This window comes from Lepisma saccharinum, chromosome 11, assembly GCF_977018435.1.
Source record: "Lepisma saccharinum chromosome 11, izLepSacc3.1, whole genome shotgun sequence".
NCBI lineage: Eukaryota > Metazoa > Arthropoda > Insecta > Zygentoma > Lepismatidae > Lepisma > Lepisma saccharinum.
In genome coordinates this window covers 45,566,966-45,585,841 of record NC_139239.1, presented here as the reverse complement: position 1 = coordinate 45,585,841, position 18,876 = coordinate 45,566,966, and the positions used below count along the sequence as shown (strand labels likewise).

Sequence of the window (18,876 nt, the reverse complement as noted above, 5' to 3'; positions counted from 1 at the left end):
ATGAAGAATTTGGAAGAAAGCCGTGTTGTGCTGGGTTAATGTAAGGGGATGTGAATTTCAGAATTTTTTCACAGACAATATCAAGTGTGGAAAGGAGAGAAATGGGCCTGTAACATGTAGTATCGTTAGTATTTCCAGATTTAAAAATAGGAATGATATTTGCTTTCTTCCATTGAGTGGGAAAGCAGCCTTCATAGCTAGTGAGTGAGCTGTTTTTTGAAGGAAAATAGTAGGAATATTGTCTGGTCCAGATGCTCGGTGAGAAGAAAAGGAGGTAAGGAAGTGCAAGACTTCACCTGGTTCTGTAAAGACGGGAGAAAGAGAGTGAGAGCAGATAGATTTGATAGGTGGGTGATCTAAAACATCATTTGAAACAAAATTATTTTGAAATGTTAGATTGAATAGTTCAGCTCTTTCATTACCAACAGCTGAAATGTCATTGTGTGTTACTTCTAATGGGATGCATTTGGCTTGTCTCCATGAATTTATTAATGTCATGAATGAATATGGCTATTCCTAGAGAATGAGACAACAAGAATATGCTGCAGTTATCTTTTATTATATTCTCAGAAGCTAACAAAGCGAAGCAATACCAGTTGCTCACATATCTACTTAAGTGTTGCCATCACTTTCTTCCTTTGGTCAACAAGTAACAAGGAATCTGTAGTTGCAGACATTCGATTGCAGATCAAACACCAAGTCTCCCGAGCATTGATATTTGGCTGGATAGAATATGCCTTCCACTTCACGGCAATAATAGAATACTGAGCAATCGATGGGATCTCGGACAAAAATACCATCTTTTGAGCAGAGTGATCCTGTGTTGCTGTTGTCTGTGTTGCTTTCTTGGTTGTTGTTGTTAGAGTCGACGGTATTGTCATTGGTATCATTGCCACCATCATTTGCAGTATCTTGTCCAGTAGTTTCCTCCTGAAATTAGAAATGATCATTAGGAAGAATCGAGTGCTTCATCAAATATGATGTACAACTATATGATAATTCATTTCCCTGCATCATATTTTCTTATGAAAAACAATCCATGGCATAAAGGTATACACAGTGTTCAACATATACAGTATATATTTCATTTATGAATGGCCTGATATAATATTTTGCTAATAGTACTCATAAAGTAGTACTGATACCATTCACCATTTGCAACAATAATTCCTGGATTACGGATTGTATAAATCAATCCTTTTAGGAAGTGTTCCACTTATCCCCTAAATTTTTCATATCCCAAACCATGAATACAAATTTACACTGAGCCAAGATTCTATGATTCAATGTAAATTTGTATTTATGTTTTGGGATATGACAAATTTAGGGGATAAGTGAACACTTCCTAAAAGGATTGATTTATCCAACCCTTAATCCAAGAATTATTATTGCAAATGGTGAAAGTATTTTCGTTTACTTTTTACCAGAACTGGTAAACACTATTTGTAATGTCTTCATCTCCTTGTTTTTGTTATTATTAGTATTATTATTTTCATTTCCAGATTGAGAATTGTCTGGGAAAATGCATGTAATATGTGTATAAAGATCATTTGTGGCTCATCCGCAGTCCAGAATAACATGGCACTGTCACTTCCAATTTGGGCACAATCAGAAAATTGAATGACATTCACTGCTGAACTAGCCCTAAAAATGTGTGGCATGACTTTAACTTTTCCTTTTTTTTCTCCAAGGATAGTGAAATTTGAAGGAAAAAAAAACGAATTTCTTTATTAAAATAATGTGGAAGAAATATTATTTGTCCATTCACTTACCCCAGTGGGTCCTCTGATAAGCACTTCATTAATAGCGCTGAGCAGTGGAAACTTCTTTCCATGGCAAAGGCCGCGAAAATCATCTGTTTCCAGGCTCCAGATCATTCCTCCTGCCAGTCCAAGGCTTTTGGCAAATTCAGACTACGGTAGAACATTAATCATTGCTGTTGCATAGATAACAGAGACGTTTTACAAAAATAAAATTTCATTTTTCTCATTTAACCATCTTATCAGTCATTTTAAACCTGTAATTCGCAAAACCCTTACTAAGCCAAACACCATGCACTCTCAGGGGTCCACAAAGTCATGTAGAAATTTTACAAGCTTTTGTAGCCTACTTGTGATGAAGGTTCAAGATAAATAGACTGCCAATTATTATTTAAATAAATCGATTTAAAAAATAAATATGATACACAGCTTGCTTGAGGTGAAAGGCGACAATAGTTTGTATTGATTGGATTTGCTTTTTGTTATATACCGTCACTTTTCTGCCAATTGCAACGATGAGGATGGGTAATGATTTGATAAAATTGATGAAAGGACACTCAAAGAACACCCATGTTCAGTCTGCAATTTGAACCCGGAACCCTGGCATCATAGCATCTATGCTATACACTCTGGCACAGAGGTGGGATTTTTTTTTCCTTTAATTTTTCTTATCGTTTTGGGGATTGTTTATAATACAGAATTTCTTTATAATCTGAGTACTGCAAGTAAATGTTTCTTTCGAATTTCTGGAATGATCAAAGATACTTCTGAAAGGTACTGATGTGTGTGAAAAATAATTTCCTGTTCTTATTTATCTTAAAGAGAAGTATAGAAAATCAGATCAGAACTTAGAATGCATAGTTATTAATCTGAATATGACTACACTTGTTTGTAAATGAAAGGCAGCACGCTCTCATTCAAGTAATATTAGGTCATCTGTCATTGTCCAGCATCATAAAGGTAAAGGTACCCCTGTACATGTGCACACAGGCCATGAAGGCATATGGGTGGTGTGGAGGTATAGAACTCTACATATTCTTGGCCTCGGCCATAGTTGGGATGATGTGATCAGCATCATGCCCAGCCACCATTATTCCACAGGGTTGCCCCCCCCCCCCCCCCCCCGGTACCCATTTATATGAGGCTGGGTGGGCCTCTGAGTCGTGCAGAAACAGGGAATGATTGGAAAAATTCCTGGTTCAGATCACCTGCCCTGGGATTTTAACCCAAGTCTTCAGCAATAAGTTATTATGTATTATTATTGTTAGAAAAATACAAGTATTGTGATAAACTGGATTTTATAATTGTAATAAGAAACCCTTGATATGTTGATAGCTCAGTGATAGAGCATTGGTATGGAATGTCAAAGCACCAGGTTCAATCCCTGGATGAACCACAATTTTGAACACAGGAGAAAGTGCAAATACCTTAATTTTGATTGATTCTGGATTATCATATCCAACCCACTGACTACCAGAAATGGAATATGGAACTTTTTGTTCATCATCCCAGACTGTTCTCCATTGCCCTGATTGAAGTTTTTCACAGATCTGAAAAAATAAATAATGTTATTGTTATTCAAACTCCAAAATTTAGGGAATATCCCTTATTTCAAGGCTATGTATCAGAGTAGTAATATAGTAGACATTAAATTTCATTACATAAAACCTAAAGTCTAGCTTAGTATAATTCTTGTCAAAATATGATTATTAAATATAAGTGACTTTTTCCCACTTACTTTTATTGATATTTCTGGCACATACCTGTTTGTAACATGATAGTTTCAACTGTTTCAAACAATCTTCATCAGATGAAATATATCATGAGTCATTTTATTTATTTATAATCGTGTAATATCTTAGAACAAGAATAATATTGTCACATATATTGCTTAGGCAGATCCAGAATATCCTGTAAACATATGATAGAATAGAGCATTTGGAATATAATGTGTAGATTTCTCTACATATTAAGATATTAGCCTATTTATGCTGAACTTTGGTTTATTCTTTGGCTGTCTGGATGAGGATATTACTGAAGAAACGTATTGAAAGATTATGGTTTGTTGCTTGAACATTTTTTGTTTGTTGGGGTGAAACAATACCATCACTTTTCATAATGTTTAATCATTCCATTTTGAGGTTTCCATTTTCCCTGTGCTATGTCCACTAAATAAGTCAACGAATGGAACTTTAACAGTTTAGTTCAATGATACCAACCTCGTTGTAGCCAAGCATTCCTGCCTCCTGGGTGTATGGACCAGAAGCCCCAGCTCCACTGATTGGAACTCCAACTCCATTGACATTTGGGTTGTTGAGGGTGTAAGAGCGGCCATAGGTCCCCATGCCTAGGACCAGCTTATCAGGGGAAGCTCCTTGCTGAATCCAATAATGGATGCTTGCATTCTGAAGAAAGGCAAAAAAACTTCTTGTATGAATATGTCTTAAATTATGCACAAGGAACATACATTGAAAATTTAGCCTGTCAACTACCATTTACAGAAATAACAGTAAAATTATGTGTGTGTTGATTAATAAACCATTCGTGCCTGCAAATAATCGTAAACAACTAATTACAATAGAACCTAGGGTACCACACTGAAAAACATAAAATGTGTGAAAATGTAAAATTAGAGAATGTAAAATCTGGGTTTCACTGTACTTAGTTCCATACTTATTGCATAATAATAGCATTAGGAAGAATAATTCACTTACCACATTCAAGTAAGGATCACCATCTACTGAACTAGCATAAAGAGGTGCATTTTGACCAGTTCTTCCCTCCCATGAAGCATGGAAATCATATGTCATCACATTAATGAAGTCCAAGTATCTGAAATAGACATTAAAGATTGTTGTTCAATACTAGTCTTGTTTTGGCAGAACAGCCTATTTGGCAGTCATTTTTTTAAAAAATGTAATAAATTTGCGAAACATACTTGCTCCTTCCTCCTTCCCATCCTTTTTTTAAGCCTTCTGCCAGATCTTCACAGAGAATTGATCCACTATCTATGTTCAGTTCCAAATGGCATGCACTTTTTGATCTTTATGTCTGTCTGAGAGTAGGCTACATTTTTGACAGAAAGTTTTCCAATCTTGTAGTTGTGATACTGGAAGTACTCAGCTAATGCAGTGTTTGCATTGATCAAGCAATTTTCTCTGATTGAATTGCCAATGTAGTTAGCTGTGTGCTCATATTTAGTACCATAGACCCAAGAATTTCTGATGAGAGGATAGGAAATATCTCTCGTACTTGGAGATCCTGGCCACCATGTGAAGGTATACAGTTTCCAGTTTGAATATAGGGTTTCCTTTCATTTGCTTAAATTGTCTGTGTTTGTATGTGTGCACTTTGTGCAAGATATTGCGATAAACTTTCACAAGACCACGTGGAGGAGAACACACAGCAGTACAAAATTAAATGGTAGAATAGAAACTCAGACCGAGTTGGTACTGTTGCATATTGCATAATTTTCATTATTTTGCTAACAGCATTGCAGGGAGAAATGGTATTGTTGTTATTTATGTGAAATTATGAGTATTTTTAAAGCAAAAGTCTGGTAGATTGACATGTTTTAGTTCTAATGAAAACTTTATTTTAAAATTTACAAACATTCCGAACTACTTAAGTTGTTTCAATTTCAAAGTATTGCCATGGGTACTGGAGGGAATCAGTAAGAATATGGGCACTGGGCTCAGCCCATTAGAAACGTTTTTACTCCTGAGTGAATTTCAGACTGTAGTTCTTCGCTCTGTTATTAAACTCTCACATATTATATAAACAAAAATGCATTTAAATATATACATAGATATATATATATACATATACTATTCCTAAATATTCCAAAAACTAACACTACTAGGAAAAGAAGAGATTACACAATCATGAATATCAACAGCTATCCTTGGCTGTTTATGAATTTTGTTCTGCCATAGCAAAGTTAGATTGGAAGTATATCAACCTTGTGTTTCTCTGTATACAGAATCAAATCATTATAGTTACAATATTTCATGAAGTAATCATTTTTCACTTCAACAGTTCTGTATTCAAAAGTCTATAATATACAAGGTCATAATAGATAGACAAATACATCTGAAATAAATAAGAAAGTTGTTTTCGAGGAAGATCAGATTCTTTGATCAAGAAAAGTTCTGATGCTCCATTGGTAAAATATAGCCCTGGAGCCCCACAGCACCATCAAAGTGAGTAAATTGACTTACTTGGAGAGTGCAGGAACATCGTATGAGAGGCTAACAGAATATCTCCCAGCAGCAACTGCAGCTGACAACAGAAGTTTATGCTGCTGAAACTTTTCATGGAGTTCCTTCAGTAAGGTTGGAAAAGCAGCCTGCAACAAGAAAACTTGTAAATTGCCTGGATAGCATGCAATGTAACAAGTGTGTAACAAATGACATACCATCTCTTATGAAGAACCTCTGTCACTAATATTCAAACAACTATTACAAATAATGCTTATTTCTTAATATAGAGTGGGCATGAAAACATTTGGTATTTTAAATGAAACTGAGAGCACTGGACATGAGATGGATATCTATTATAACTTTAAAAATTACAGATCTTGCTTTGACTGTACAGTATATGACCGTCTGTCCTGATGTAGAGCTGTCCCTGACAGGTTGTTGCATGCTCCAATACTCCGTGATAAACCAAGTTCATTCATTCTAAAGTAGTGTCTAATATGTTAAGTGTTAATCTTTGAATAAGCCAGTGTTCAAAGTAGCCCCAGCTAGGAAAATTTTCTGCAAAGTATCTCCCACCTGTTCCATAGTCCCCATGTCCAACATAGAACCATTCACCCAGTTGAGAAGTTCGTTACACTTTTTATCAACGAAAATGATAAATTATCACATATTTTGCGTTATTTATAACTATCAAAACACAATCTTCAGAAGTACTCTTTCCCAACTCTGCAATGAGTGAAAATGAACAATTAATAATTGCTGCAAGTTCACTTGCAGATGAGGACCTTCTTTCTGAAAAGCATTTTTGTACTTAGAGGAAGTTCTTTTGACTTCACAGGAACTTATGGGACCTATTTTAATAGAACAATTTTAACAGGGCCATACCCTGAATTAAGTTCATCTCAAACTTCTTCAACTATAGTCAGTTACAATGGTGTTCCACCCTAGATTTCTTTGCATTATGTGATAAAACTTTGCTGCAATCATGGCACCAATATTTCCAGGTTATTTCTTCAAGTTTATCTAACTCTCTGCACTATTTTGCTATATTTTACAAAGGTAAGTCCTCTTGTTTCCAATGATGTTATGGCTTGAGGAATGTGTCCAAACTTTGTTTCCACATATGCCAAAGTACCAAATAGGTTGCAAAGCCTAGGAAAGAGATAAAGAAATTAGTTTTTTTTTTTTTTGGAAAGAATCGAAGACCTACTCCAACCTCACCATTCTTGAAGTGCCACATCTTGTGGATTATATATGGACTCCCTTTCATGACAACAATGGAAGAGAGGGAGTAGAAGTCTTATAGAATAGTATAGAATTTTAGAATAGTAGCCATCCTGAAACATCTGGCAATATTGGGGCAATGTTTACAGTGGTGCTGCATGTTTGTGTCTCAATACCAAAATTTATTCCAGAAAACAATACAATTGATTGTGTTTGTGTTTAAGTCCACTTCATGCACAGTAAGGTTAATTGGAACTGGAGCTACAGTTTAAGTGAGATCCGAACCACTATGTGCCTCCACTAGGTATCGAACCCGAGACCCCTTGATTACAAGACGATGACGATACCACTGCGCCATCGAGGAGGCAGAAAACAATACGAAACTTTGGACAGAATCAAATCGTCTTTGTAATCTTTTGACAAATTGTTCTCTGCCCCTCAGTCTAAGGTGCTAACAATTTACAGAAGTTGTTCATTTTACTCTGAAACGGTTATTATTATTGAAAGCCTACAAATCCATTCACAGGAACAAAATAGGCATTTGAGCAATCCAGCCTCTACTCATTAGATACGCATGCAGTTAACTCCTGATTTCAACCGTTAGTCCATACACTTGCACCATAAAACAGAAATTTGTAATTTGTCATAAACCTTCTTTGTTGCAGTAGGATAGCTGACTGGTTCAGGTCTAAATTTAAGATAGCTACAACCCCAGCCTCCATCTGCAAAGGGGCCTCTACTGGGGTGTAATTGTTTTTAAAAGAGTCACAAAATTATAAAATGAGATATTTGAAATGTGGAGGAAATGAAACTCATAATCTGACATAACTTGACATATAGATTGTTAGCCCCTTGCCTACACGTATATAAATAAAGGCCTGGCGAAGTTCAATTAATACTAGACGAGACATGATTCGTTCTGTGCTTGTTGAAAATTTGAAACCATCAGTTGATGGAAAAGATACCTCACCTTATCTGAGCTTGCACCTCCACGTTGGGCTGGGTATTCCCAGTCAAGATCAAAGCCATCAAACCCATGCTGCTGCACAAAAGTCACTATGTTGTTAACAAATCTTTGCCTCAGGACAGCATCATTTGTTACCTACAATCACAAATATAATCATTAGTTCAAGATATTTCGGCCGTGGTCAAGAAAATATGCGGCCCTAAATCCACACCCCCTATATGCCTTCTTGTGCATGGTGCAAAGCACAGGGGAGCTTTTTTTTCCAAAGATATTTCCCTATAACTAGGCCTCAGAAGATGATAACCTAAAATTTCTCAAAAAATTATGTATAAAGTAACCAAGCTCTTTATGATCAATGTCAGTTTCATCTTCAGCAAATAAAATTTAATCTATAATCAAATAATGTAAATAAATCATAATGAATTGAAACCATTTCTACCTACTTTCATGTTGACAGTATGTATAAATTGTAACACTGGTAACATTTGAAAATGACTTTCAAAGCTAGGGAAAGCTAAAGTTATTTCCTGTTGAAACCCAATGAATCCAACCGTATGTACCCTATTATTTTCAAAGGAATTACACACCATTGACAGACAATACATTTCAGTGGTGTGCCCAATGAAGGGTTGGTGAGGGTCATACCCAGTATTCCTTAAAAACAAGTCAAATACAGAGAAACATGGCAAAATAGAGGACTGACTACTAAAAAAGAATATCATAATCTTTTACACTTATCATGGGCACACTACAGTTACAAGTAACCACTCTTTTGTTTCATTGTTTGTAGTTATAAATTCATAATTTATAAATAGTGAATATCGTAGTGCATTTTAGATCCTTACAGGAAACATTGTGTGTTTATCTACTTACAATTGAAAACCTTTCTGACCCTTCATTCCAGCCTCCAATAGCAACCAAAGTCTTAAGATTTGAATTTTTCTTCTTTAGCTCATTGAATCTTCTAAAACCTCCTGATAGTGAACAAAAAATTACACAAAGTTAGTAAATGTGGTGCCTTAATACCAGAGATATTAGCATATAATATTCCTCAAATAGAACAAAAAATATAAGTTGATAAGATTGTTATGGGCATAGATGCAATTATAGATTCATTTTTGAAGTAATTGTAAAATATTATCTCTGCCAGTAATTTATTATGTTGATCAGTGCTCAAAGTGAGAGGGTATGTAGTGGGATGGTATCCCCCCAGCTGTCTCATTGTCACCATGTTAGACCATAGGGGCATCTCCCCTGCTAACCCCAAGGCTCGACCAAACATCCCACCAGCTAACACTTTCCACTTCAAGAGCTGATGTTAATCATGTGTCATCATCATCATCATCATCACCGTGTGTGTGTGTGTGGGGGGGGGGGGGGGGTGCAGGTAATTCTAACTTGCATTAATTGTTGGACAAGTTCAATCCTGCAGGTGCCCTAAACAATTGTATATAACTATTCCAGTTCAAATTAATTTAATCAATTGCCAGGAATAGCATTAGTGTTCATATGACTAAAGGTAACCAGTGAGAAAGGGCAGTACATCTAGATTGGGTTAGAGGGTACTAAGTTGTCTTGGGAGTTCAGTTTGTATAGCATTGGCATGGAATACCAAAGACCCAGGTTTTATTCGTCATGAAGTTAACTATTTCACACAACTTTTCAGTAATTTACAACACATCCTCTGCATCCTGTGTTACTTTACATAGCGGTTTAAAGTCCAAACATAGTTTGTTCATTTCTCCTTGCATTATTTGCTCATCATATCCACCTTGCCCCATACATTTGTCTCACATTATTCATGCTTTTCCAGTTGATAGCCATACAAAGTGAGAGTCCTCCCTGATAGTGCAGTGGTCGCATTGTCACCTTATAATCAAAGACTCCCAGGTTCAATACCTGGTGGAGGCATATAGTGGTTCGGATCCCACTTTAAACTGTACTTCCAGTCCCGATTAGCCTTACTGTGCATAAAGTGGACTTAAAAACACCAAATCAAGTCAATAAAAAAAAAGTAGAAAAATTAACATTACTTTGTGTTTGTTTAATATAACAAACATTTCTGAATCAAATTTCATGTATCTATTATGTAAAAAATGTTGTTCTATGTACTCATGTATGTCATTTTAATTGAATAAAAAAAAGAGAATGTTAAAAAATTGCATGATCATATGAAGATTATAACCATGTTAAGAAGACTATATACATCAAATATTTGTACTATCTTTCAAAAAGTTATTCACTGTTTTCTTAGTTAAAATTTTCAGTTATTCTTGAAAGATAATTTTACATAAGAACCAATAATTGAAGTTTTTATTTTGCTAATATTACCTTTTGTAATTTCATTGTATTCATCTAAGATTCGAATTGTTCCATCAGTGCTTATGCCTACAAAACTATAGATGGCATGGGTACATAAGCGTGAATCTATATTTTCAACATCAAATTTTCCATTTCCTTGTCTGTAGCCAGCCCAGCTCCCAAAATAACAAACAACTTTCTCTGAAAAGTAAATATGAAATAGATACATTTTAAAATTCATTAAAATACACCAAGGGATGAACATTTTTACATTATTTTGAGTTATTTCAGGAAATAGAAAGCATATTGATTGATCTAATTTTACACAGAACCATGACCATAGCATAGTTATTCCATCGAATTTATCTATACATGTAAAAGTCGGAATCTTATTTATTTATATTTATTTTTAATCATGAACACATCGTCTATGTGAGTAAAATACAGTTGGAGGAAATGTCTCCTCTCTCTTATATAAGAGAAAGAGAACAACACTCATATAAAAATTGTTACAACAGATAACTTGGACTATAACCATGAAACTATTAAGCAAGAAGCTATTTCTTCTCTTTTTTTACCTCTCAGTCTATAGGTTTTCATTTACAAAATCCCTAATGAAATAGTAGAATTTACAATAACATATATGCAGGTTAATCACATATTTTGCATGTGGACACTGTGTGTGTGTGTGTGTGTGAGTGGTGGGGGGGACATGGGTGCACACACAATATGCTGATTTTTGTTATTTAGATTCACTTCTCTACCACTAGGTAATTGGGTTGTAACAATCTCATTGAGTTTCATTCACTTTCACTCATTGACTTTGAAGTCAATATGTGATGACTTATATACTGAGTATTAAGTATGGACTTAGCAGGCACATCGCCTGATAATGTTCGCATGAGCACATGAACACTCATATATATGTCTTAAATTACGTACATATTAAATGCACACACACATACATATATTTATTCGAAAAAAATACTATGTTTGATGTACGACTATATACACACAGTTTACTCTGACACGACTTCCTTCACGTCGATAACTCCTGTAGATAGTTGGTAACACTGACTCCCATGGTGTTCCACGGAGGGCGTTGAACACAATTGCTGTGCATGTTGCATAGAGCTGACAGCTAAGGGGCTGTTGGCCACTATACCCCGAAGATGTTCAGTTCGCTGTGCGAACACTGATGCAAGCGGAAATACTTCTTACATTCGGCACCAGAGTGCAGCATATTCAAGGCATGTCTAGGGGGACTCGAAAATGTCTGTGCTACTGTAGTTGCAAACTTTAGCAAGAATTTGCTAAACCTGGCGGATTTTAAGGGGGGGAGGGACAATTTTCCCTAGGTCCTTCTTGTATTACTTCAAATATAGCGTCAATTTGGGGGAAAATTGTTGAAAATAAATTGAACTGTTATTCTCACTTTTTCAAGTAACATGAAGTTACAAGGGAGAGGAGTAAATCTGCATTCAGTACAAAAACATTATTGTGAACACTCGTATGTGAACCGCACGCGACGCCACTGGGAGTTAGTTTCCTGGAAGATATCCATCCATATTATTCTCTTGACATATTTCAATTTTCCTTCATATCTTCCTTTGCAGAGCCATTTCATATAGTTTGGTGGCTTGTGATGTCAGTAGGTATAGCCTTTCTATCAATTTTCTTAAATTATTGTATTATGATTCTTTCTTTCCACTCTTTTCATATTTTGTTTTCATCCCAAATTTCTGCATCATTATACATTTATAATTAACATCGTGTAGGGAATTTTTTCAAGGTAACAAACTGTTGGTTTGATACTTTAAAGAACCTAGAACATTGCATTTTATGTCAAAAGAAAAAAGTAAATTGTACCAAAAACAAAACTGAATGGTTGTTAGTAATTTCCATGTGTGAATCATGTGTACATTCACTGAAAATTCTAAGATATATAGAAGTAACTTTTGTTGTTTGTTTAAAGTGTATAAGCATTTTCTCATAAACCATCAATATGAAACGAAGTACTACTATTCATTACTCACTTGGAGCTTCAAGGGATATCACAATGGTGGGAAGCAGTACAACTGACAATATAACAGCAGCAGGTGATGTCATCCTGTAATAACAAGTATAGAAAGCCATGGTAAAATTAATCAGAAAAACTGAAGGTATATTGAGTGAAACATAAAGAAGAGACTGTGTGTTGAAAATTATCATTTCCTCGACAGAGATAAGGATCAACATCAAATATAGTAGGAAACAGGCACGTATCTAGAAATATGTTTCGGGGCTGGTCTGAACCAAGTGTCTCAGGAATAATAATAATAATGTTTAAATTAAAATAATTATATTAAATCAAATTAATACTAATTACAATACATAAATTAATATTATATTATTATTACACGAATAAGTGAAAAGACTGTTTAAGAATAGAGATATAACAGCGCATAGACACTAGACCACCGCGGCTGATATCCTTTTGTATGTATTTAAATAAATGCATAATAAACGTACGTATTCTTTAACAGTAACACGTATTTAAAAAATAAGTCGTATATTTTTCTTATTTAAAGCCTTGAATATGTAACACGGTCAAGGATTTTATTGGGGGTGGGATGTAAGGGGGCGCCAAGAATCCATATCGCTCAAGTGAAAATTTTATCGAGCCGCTCCTGGTTGTTGCTCTCCGGCGTTGGCGAGCATTGTAATTTCCAGACGTTTTGAGACAACATCCTCCATCTCAGATTGCACCAGCAACGTTGACAGCTGCCAAATTCAATACTTAAAGTGTCATAAAATAAATTCAATACACTGAATATTTTTAATATATAACTTGCACAGCTATAGCTAGAGATTTCTGCGCCAGAGGCGAGATTAGATATTGGCACCCCTTCCCCCTTTTGGTACCATAGGCGGGAGGCAAGGCGGCACTTGCTTCTGTGGACAACAAGTGTTCTTTCTGATTTTTACGTTGGAAAGTTCAAATAATTCAAAATAAAGTATTGCCACAATCTCGAAGTAGCTATACTTTCGTGAGAAAGTGTTTGCATCTCTGTTATTCTCCTAACCAACTCTTCTGTTTCGTATTTGTTAGATCTCATAAGATATCGGTAACAAAATATTATATTAGTTTTCTCGTAGGTGCTTTCGCTCGTCTACAAGGGCCTCCTCGATTGCGCAGTGGTAGCGTCGTCGTCTTGTAACTAAGGGGTCCCGGGTTCAATACCCGGTGGAGGCACATACTGGTTCGGATCTCACTTTAAACTATAGGTTCAGTCCCAATTAGGCTAGTCTTAGCGTGCATAAAGTGGACTTAAAACACCAACTCAATCAATCAAATCGTCTACAACGAAAGTAGTTTGTTTCTTAACTAGAAAACTCGCAAACACAAAAGGTTCGACATTCGAATTTGGCGTTATTTATTTGTCTGTCCAATAGGACAGTATATTGAGTACAATTATTGCAGAGAATCGAAGTTAATCCAATAGTGATGACAACTTTGTAAAAATGATGTACGTGCTTTAAATATAAACACGACGCCGAAGATTATCATATAAGTGGTATCTGTGCGTGTGTGTTCTCATCATAACTCATCAAAACGTTGTTACAGAAATGGCTGTTTTGCGAGTGAAACGAGCAAGAAAATTACTCCCTTTGTCCCATAATTATTGTCCGGTACACCTTTGTTTGTTGTCCCATAATCATTGGTAATCGGCTGGGCGGTATTTGTTGCTCTTTGGGATAGTCACGTTGTTCCTCTTCACAATCTTGAAGACTGATCTACTGTGCCTCTCCTCATGCGTGTGCTTTCCATCTGCCTCTTTGTCTGTAATTCCTGTACTACCATTTTGGCATACCAGACTATAATTATGGGACAGAGGGAGTATTAGATATGCGTCTTTGCAAACTGACAATAATATTAATTTAATAGATCGCCAATATTTACCCAGGGTGCCGAAACGTTTACTTTGTTCAAAATGTTTATCTTTTTGTTCATCCGCATCCGCTACTCCCACCATCCCCACACCTTCGTTACGGCTCTGGTTCAGCAAAACAATTTGCCGGGTCAGTAGCGGAGATCAATTTCATCTAATTATCTATCATCCTTTTTGTTGCGATTAGCCAAAAGTGGTAGAAATGCGACGCTAAATAACAAAAATACACGTACAAGTTTATTATATAATTCTATCCACTTGCAACCAGAACAATCGACGTTTTTCAGTGTTTTCAAGATTTTGAAAGTTTAAGATACTTGTACCAGTGAGCCGGCCTCCGTGGCGGGGTGGTTAGCACATCGCGCCAGAGGGTCCCGGGTTCGAATCCTCGCCTGGGCATGGATGTTTGTGAGTGTCCATTCATCATACCATCACCCATCCCCATCTTCGCAAATTAGCCAAAAGTGGCACAAAAGACGAAGTAAAATAAAGCAAATCAATCAATCAACTTATACCAGTGTATACAATATTATATACATGTGCATAACTTAAGGATCAGACCAAGACGAAGGTGAAAGAACAGTATTGATGTGGACCTCTATGCGTGTTTCGGTTATTTACGTCGCTTTTCTGCCTGTTAGGTTAATCGCGACGATGAATTGATGAAGTGTCTACCGTCGCCCACCGTATCTCGAAGGAGAAGAGCAAGGAATATAGGGAGAAAAGCGCGTTGAAACCCTAGGTGTGTAAACCTACGGGCAGAGGCTTACAACAGCGTTGCAAACCTTATGTTTAGAAAAAGTGTTGTTCATGGACGTCCGCAGTATTTCTTTCCACCAGGGAGGATTAAGCAAAGTATTTTTTTTCAGGGGTTAGGGTAAACTAGGTATATTTCCCTTCTCAAAATATACTAATTCAATTTGAAGTTAACATTTTTCTGCAACGCCCTTACAATAATTAACAATTTGATGTGACTGAAATGAAATTATATGTGTGAAAATGGTTGACATTCATTTTTCAGGAAGTGTCTCCTCCCCTTGCCCCTTCTGGACATCCATGATGTCGTTTAAACTCCGAAATTATGCTACATACTACTAAATTGTTCTGGGATTTTCATATTATAAATATTAATTTATAACAAAAACTAATATAAATTCGAATGGTTCAACCAACGGCATGGGTTCCACGTTATGTGAAAAGTTTGAGAAAATTCAACCACAACGAAAAGCGGCCCTGTTGTTTTATTTATATCTCCAACTTACAAACGACTTTTTAAACTTGTGCGAGATTTAGCACCATTATGCTTGGGTTGGCTTCACTGAATACGCGCCAGCGAGACACAGGTCGTGCAAGAGGAGGGGCTCCAGCGTTGTCGGGTATGAATGGTTGACTGCAAAGGAAATTTGAGCCGGTGGTGCTTCAAGGAGGTTTTTTCCCCAGGAACAGGGAATTCTGAAGCAAAAACTAACAGGAAGGGGAAAAAGGAGAAACCTAGAAATGAGCGGGATACGTGAAAACTAGATACACATTGATGTGCTAAATTCTTGTTGTTTCTGTTTTTCGCTTGTAGGAGAGCATAAACATTAGACATATTAAGACTCTGTTTTCCGTTTATGTATGAACTCAGCTGGTAATAATTGAGCTAAAAAGTGAAATAAATGTTAATGAAAACTGAAGATTGAACCAATTTTACAAATTTCATGTCAAATGTGAACCAAATATTATTAATTACATAGTCCGTGATTCAAACACTCTTCGAACAACCTACGAAAAGCCTGTTTATGATCTTTTAGGTGCTAGATTTGCTTTTACACTATCCTAAGAAAGCACTTACATGTCCTTTGATAGAAATTTCTGGATATATCCCTACAATTTGTGAGCATTTCTTTTATATTGTATTTTTTTTTCTACTAAATATAGGGAATTTTAAGGCAAGAGAGGGAATTTATTTATATCTGAAAGGGATATTCCCCTCACAGTCCGAAAGATCACTGCTTTGAGCAGTGACCGATTTTGGATCTGGTTTCTTTTTGTTTCCCCCTTCTTGCTGTGTGTTTGTTAAAGTCTCGAGGTATTGCTTTTGCGAATTCCATCTATTGAAAAGCGGACTGTCGTCCCTGTGCTGTGGTGTGATACAGTAGTGAAGTGCATTATGGAATAAAATGAGTGTGATTGTGCGGTGGGGTGGAGAACTTGTTGAAGACGCCGTTGTCCATCAATGATTTTGTGGCCAAGAAGAAACTTGTGGATATAGGTAGGCCCACCCCTTCCTTCTCTAGCAGACATAGTAACAGAAACGAAAAATAAAGTGCGCCGATTTTGCGATTCATGATACGGAGCTGATACTTGGTTATGCGGTTGTAAAAAGTATTCAGCACTTTTCTGTTTTCGTTTGTTTATTATTATTCATTTTATCTAACTTTGCATATTTTTTATCGATACGTTACTCATTGTGATAGGAATAACACTGACTTAATTATCAGATATCCAGAATTTTTAATTTGGTGAAAAATTTCAGGGAAGTGTTCTGAAAAAATTGGGAGGGGGGGGGGGTCGATGTGTGTGGATAAATCACTAACCATGTCAGCCCAAAAATAAGCACAACGGGAAATAGCCTTCGTCATGCTAGGCTTACACTGTTGGAAAGGTCACGCTCCGCCACTGTGTGTACACATAAAAATCAAAGTGCATTGCACCATGTCATGAAGTCAAATAGCGGGTATGGAAATACGGCTCTACACATTCTTCATCTCGTGGACTATTTCTTTACCACCCTATTGTTATACCCAGGAAGCTATTGAGTTGTTGTTGCTTTAAGTGCACTTTATGCACAGAAAGGCTAATAGGGTCTGAACCTACAGTTTAAAGTGGGATCCGAGCCATGTGCCGCACGCCAGATATCGAACCCGGGACCCCTTGACTACAAGGCGACGACGATATCCCTACACCACTTGGGAGTCCAGGAACCCACTGATCAGAGCCTATAGGTAAATCCGAGGGTCGCTTTGTAGACGACAGGAATATTTTTGAAAAAAAAATCGAGCCATCAGTGGACACTAACCAAGACTAGTAGTCTTGGACACTAACCGGAGTCTCCGGCGTGGCATACAGCATAAGCTTATATAGCCGGGGGTTGGTCGCCCATCACGTTCGGATTCTCATTTCATACATACTAGAGCTGAGCCGAAGCCGATGTGTCGGCATTGGAAAATATCGGTTGGATTTTATTTACTGATACCGACCAATATTTTCCCGGCATTTTAGCCTTTCGTGAGATCCGCAAAAATGCCGCGCGGCATTTACGTGGAGTCTAATTATCCTAGAAATTATGCAAAATTCAAAGTTTTATTTTATTTTGCAACAATAGTGCATGCAAAACATTTGTAATTACATAAGAGGTATGATATTTTGGCGTAATATTTTAATATTTTGAAGCAAAACTCGGATAATTTTATGCTTATAATTGGAATGCAATATTTATCCACTAATATTAATCAATGCTTTGAATAACTTTTAATTATTACAATTTTCAGGTATCGATGAGAATCGGTAAGAGTATCGGCATCGGCATGGATACCGGTTCAAAGTTGTATCGGCTCAGCCCTAATATATATTTATATAATTTGTAAATACCCTCCTCCGTGGCCTTGTGGTCTAAGGCGCTGTGCTTTGGACTCCGACCACGGGACGGCATGGGTTCAGTCTCTGTGAACCTAGGTATAAGACCGATGGCAACCCACCATCATGAGGAAATTGGGGAGCTACGAGTGAGTAGCGTAATCCGGTCTCGGAAATCTCCTGTAACGGCTGAGGGTTCGACGTGCTGACCCTACTCGACCCCATTACCGGTTGAAGGATTACCTCTAGGTAGGATTGTGAGAGGGGGACTGGCAGTCGGAAGATAGGCCAAGACCCTCGTAGGGCTGTCGAGCCAGGGATTATTATTAATTTGTAAATAAGAATCTATCTATCAACTTGGACCCGCTTGAACTCCTATTGCATCAAACGCCCTACCGATGAACCATGTGCTTACATATAACGCAAAATTTTACTTTGGAACACTTTGGACTTGTGACTGACAAGAATACGTGAATGAATGAATATTACTTTTAGAAAATAAAATATTGCTTACCTGAAGAAAGCAACCAATTCTCTGCTCCCAGTGGCCTACAACTTCTTGGCAGGACGAAGAGAGGTGTGAGACACGGCATTTATATCCGTCCATGGTGTTTTTACTCTTACGTAAATCAACAGGATAATTCAAAGAAACAATAAAAGAAGCTTAACGTAGATTATCTCCAGCTTTGCCCAAAAATTTGTTTTAAGGGCTGCCTAGATAAGGATCTTTTTCTCCAAGGTTATTGTAAATTTTGCGGAACTTTGAACAAATGGAGAACCTGGGCTGGTAAACAAAAGGAAAATGCTGATTGCTGAAGATTTTCCACGGAAGAAGGAACGCTGTGTCAACAACTGAACTTAAACCTCGTGTA

General features: G+C 36.7%; 1 protein-coding gene across 1 annotated transcript; it reads right to left on the bottom strand.

The window, feature by feature from the left end:
* Positions 1-538: 538 nt before the first annotated feature.
* On the bottom strand, positions 539-18,588 carry LOC145994758 (chitinase-3-like protein 1). Its single transcript, XM_083130998.1, has 11 exons — positions 18,519-18,588; positions 12,491-12,564; positions 10,485-10,655; positions 9,027-9,127; positions 8,157-8,288; positions 5,981-6,108; positions 4,475-4,592; positions 3,980-4,165; positions 3,188-3,310; positions 1,773-1,913; positions 539-930 (listed from the first exon to the last, which is right to left on the bottom strand). Exons 2-11 carry the CDS (start codon positions 12,561-12,563, stop codon positions 643-645), a joined length of 1,461 nt encoding a protein of 486 aa, XP_082987124.1. The 5' UTR covers position 12,564; positions 18,519-18,588; the 3' UTR covers positions 539-642.
* Between the last annotated feature and the right edge of the window lie 288 nt (positions 18,589-18,876).

What these genes read in the sequence shown, in the direction of transcription:
- LOC145994758 (XM_083130998.1), bottom strand. Translation starts at nt 12,563, where the DNA reads ATGACATCACCTGCTGCTGTTATATTGTCAGTTGTACTGCTTCCCACC. An exon ending in GATGTTCCTGCACTCTCCAA is followed by an intron (nt 4,593 to 5,980) that starts GTAAGTCAATTT and finishes TGTCTATTTCAG; the next exon opens with ATACTTGGACTTCATTAATG. An exon ending in GAATGCTTGGCTACAACGAG is followed by an intron (nt 3,311 to 3,979) that starts GTTGGTATCATT and finishes TTATTTTTTCAG; the next exon opens with ATCTGTGAAAAACTTCAATC.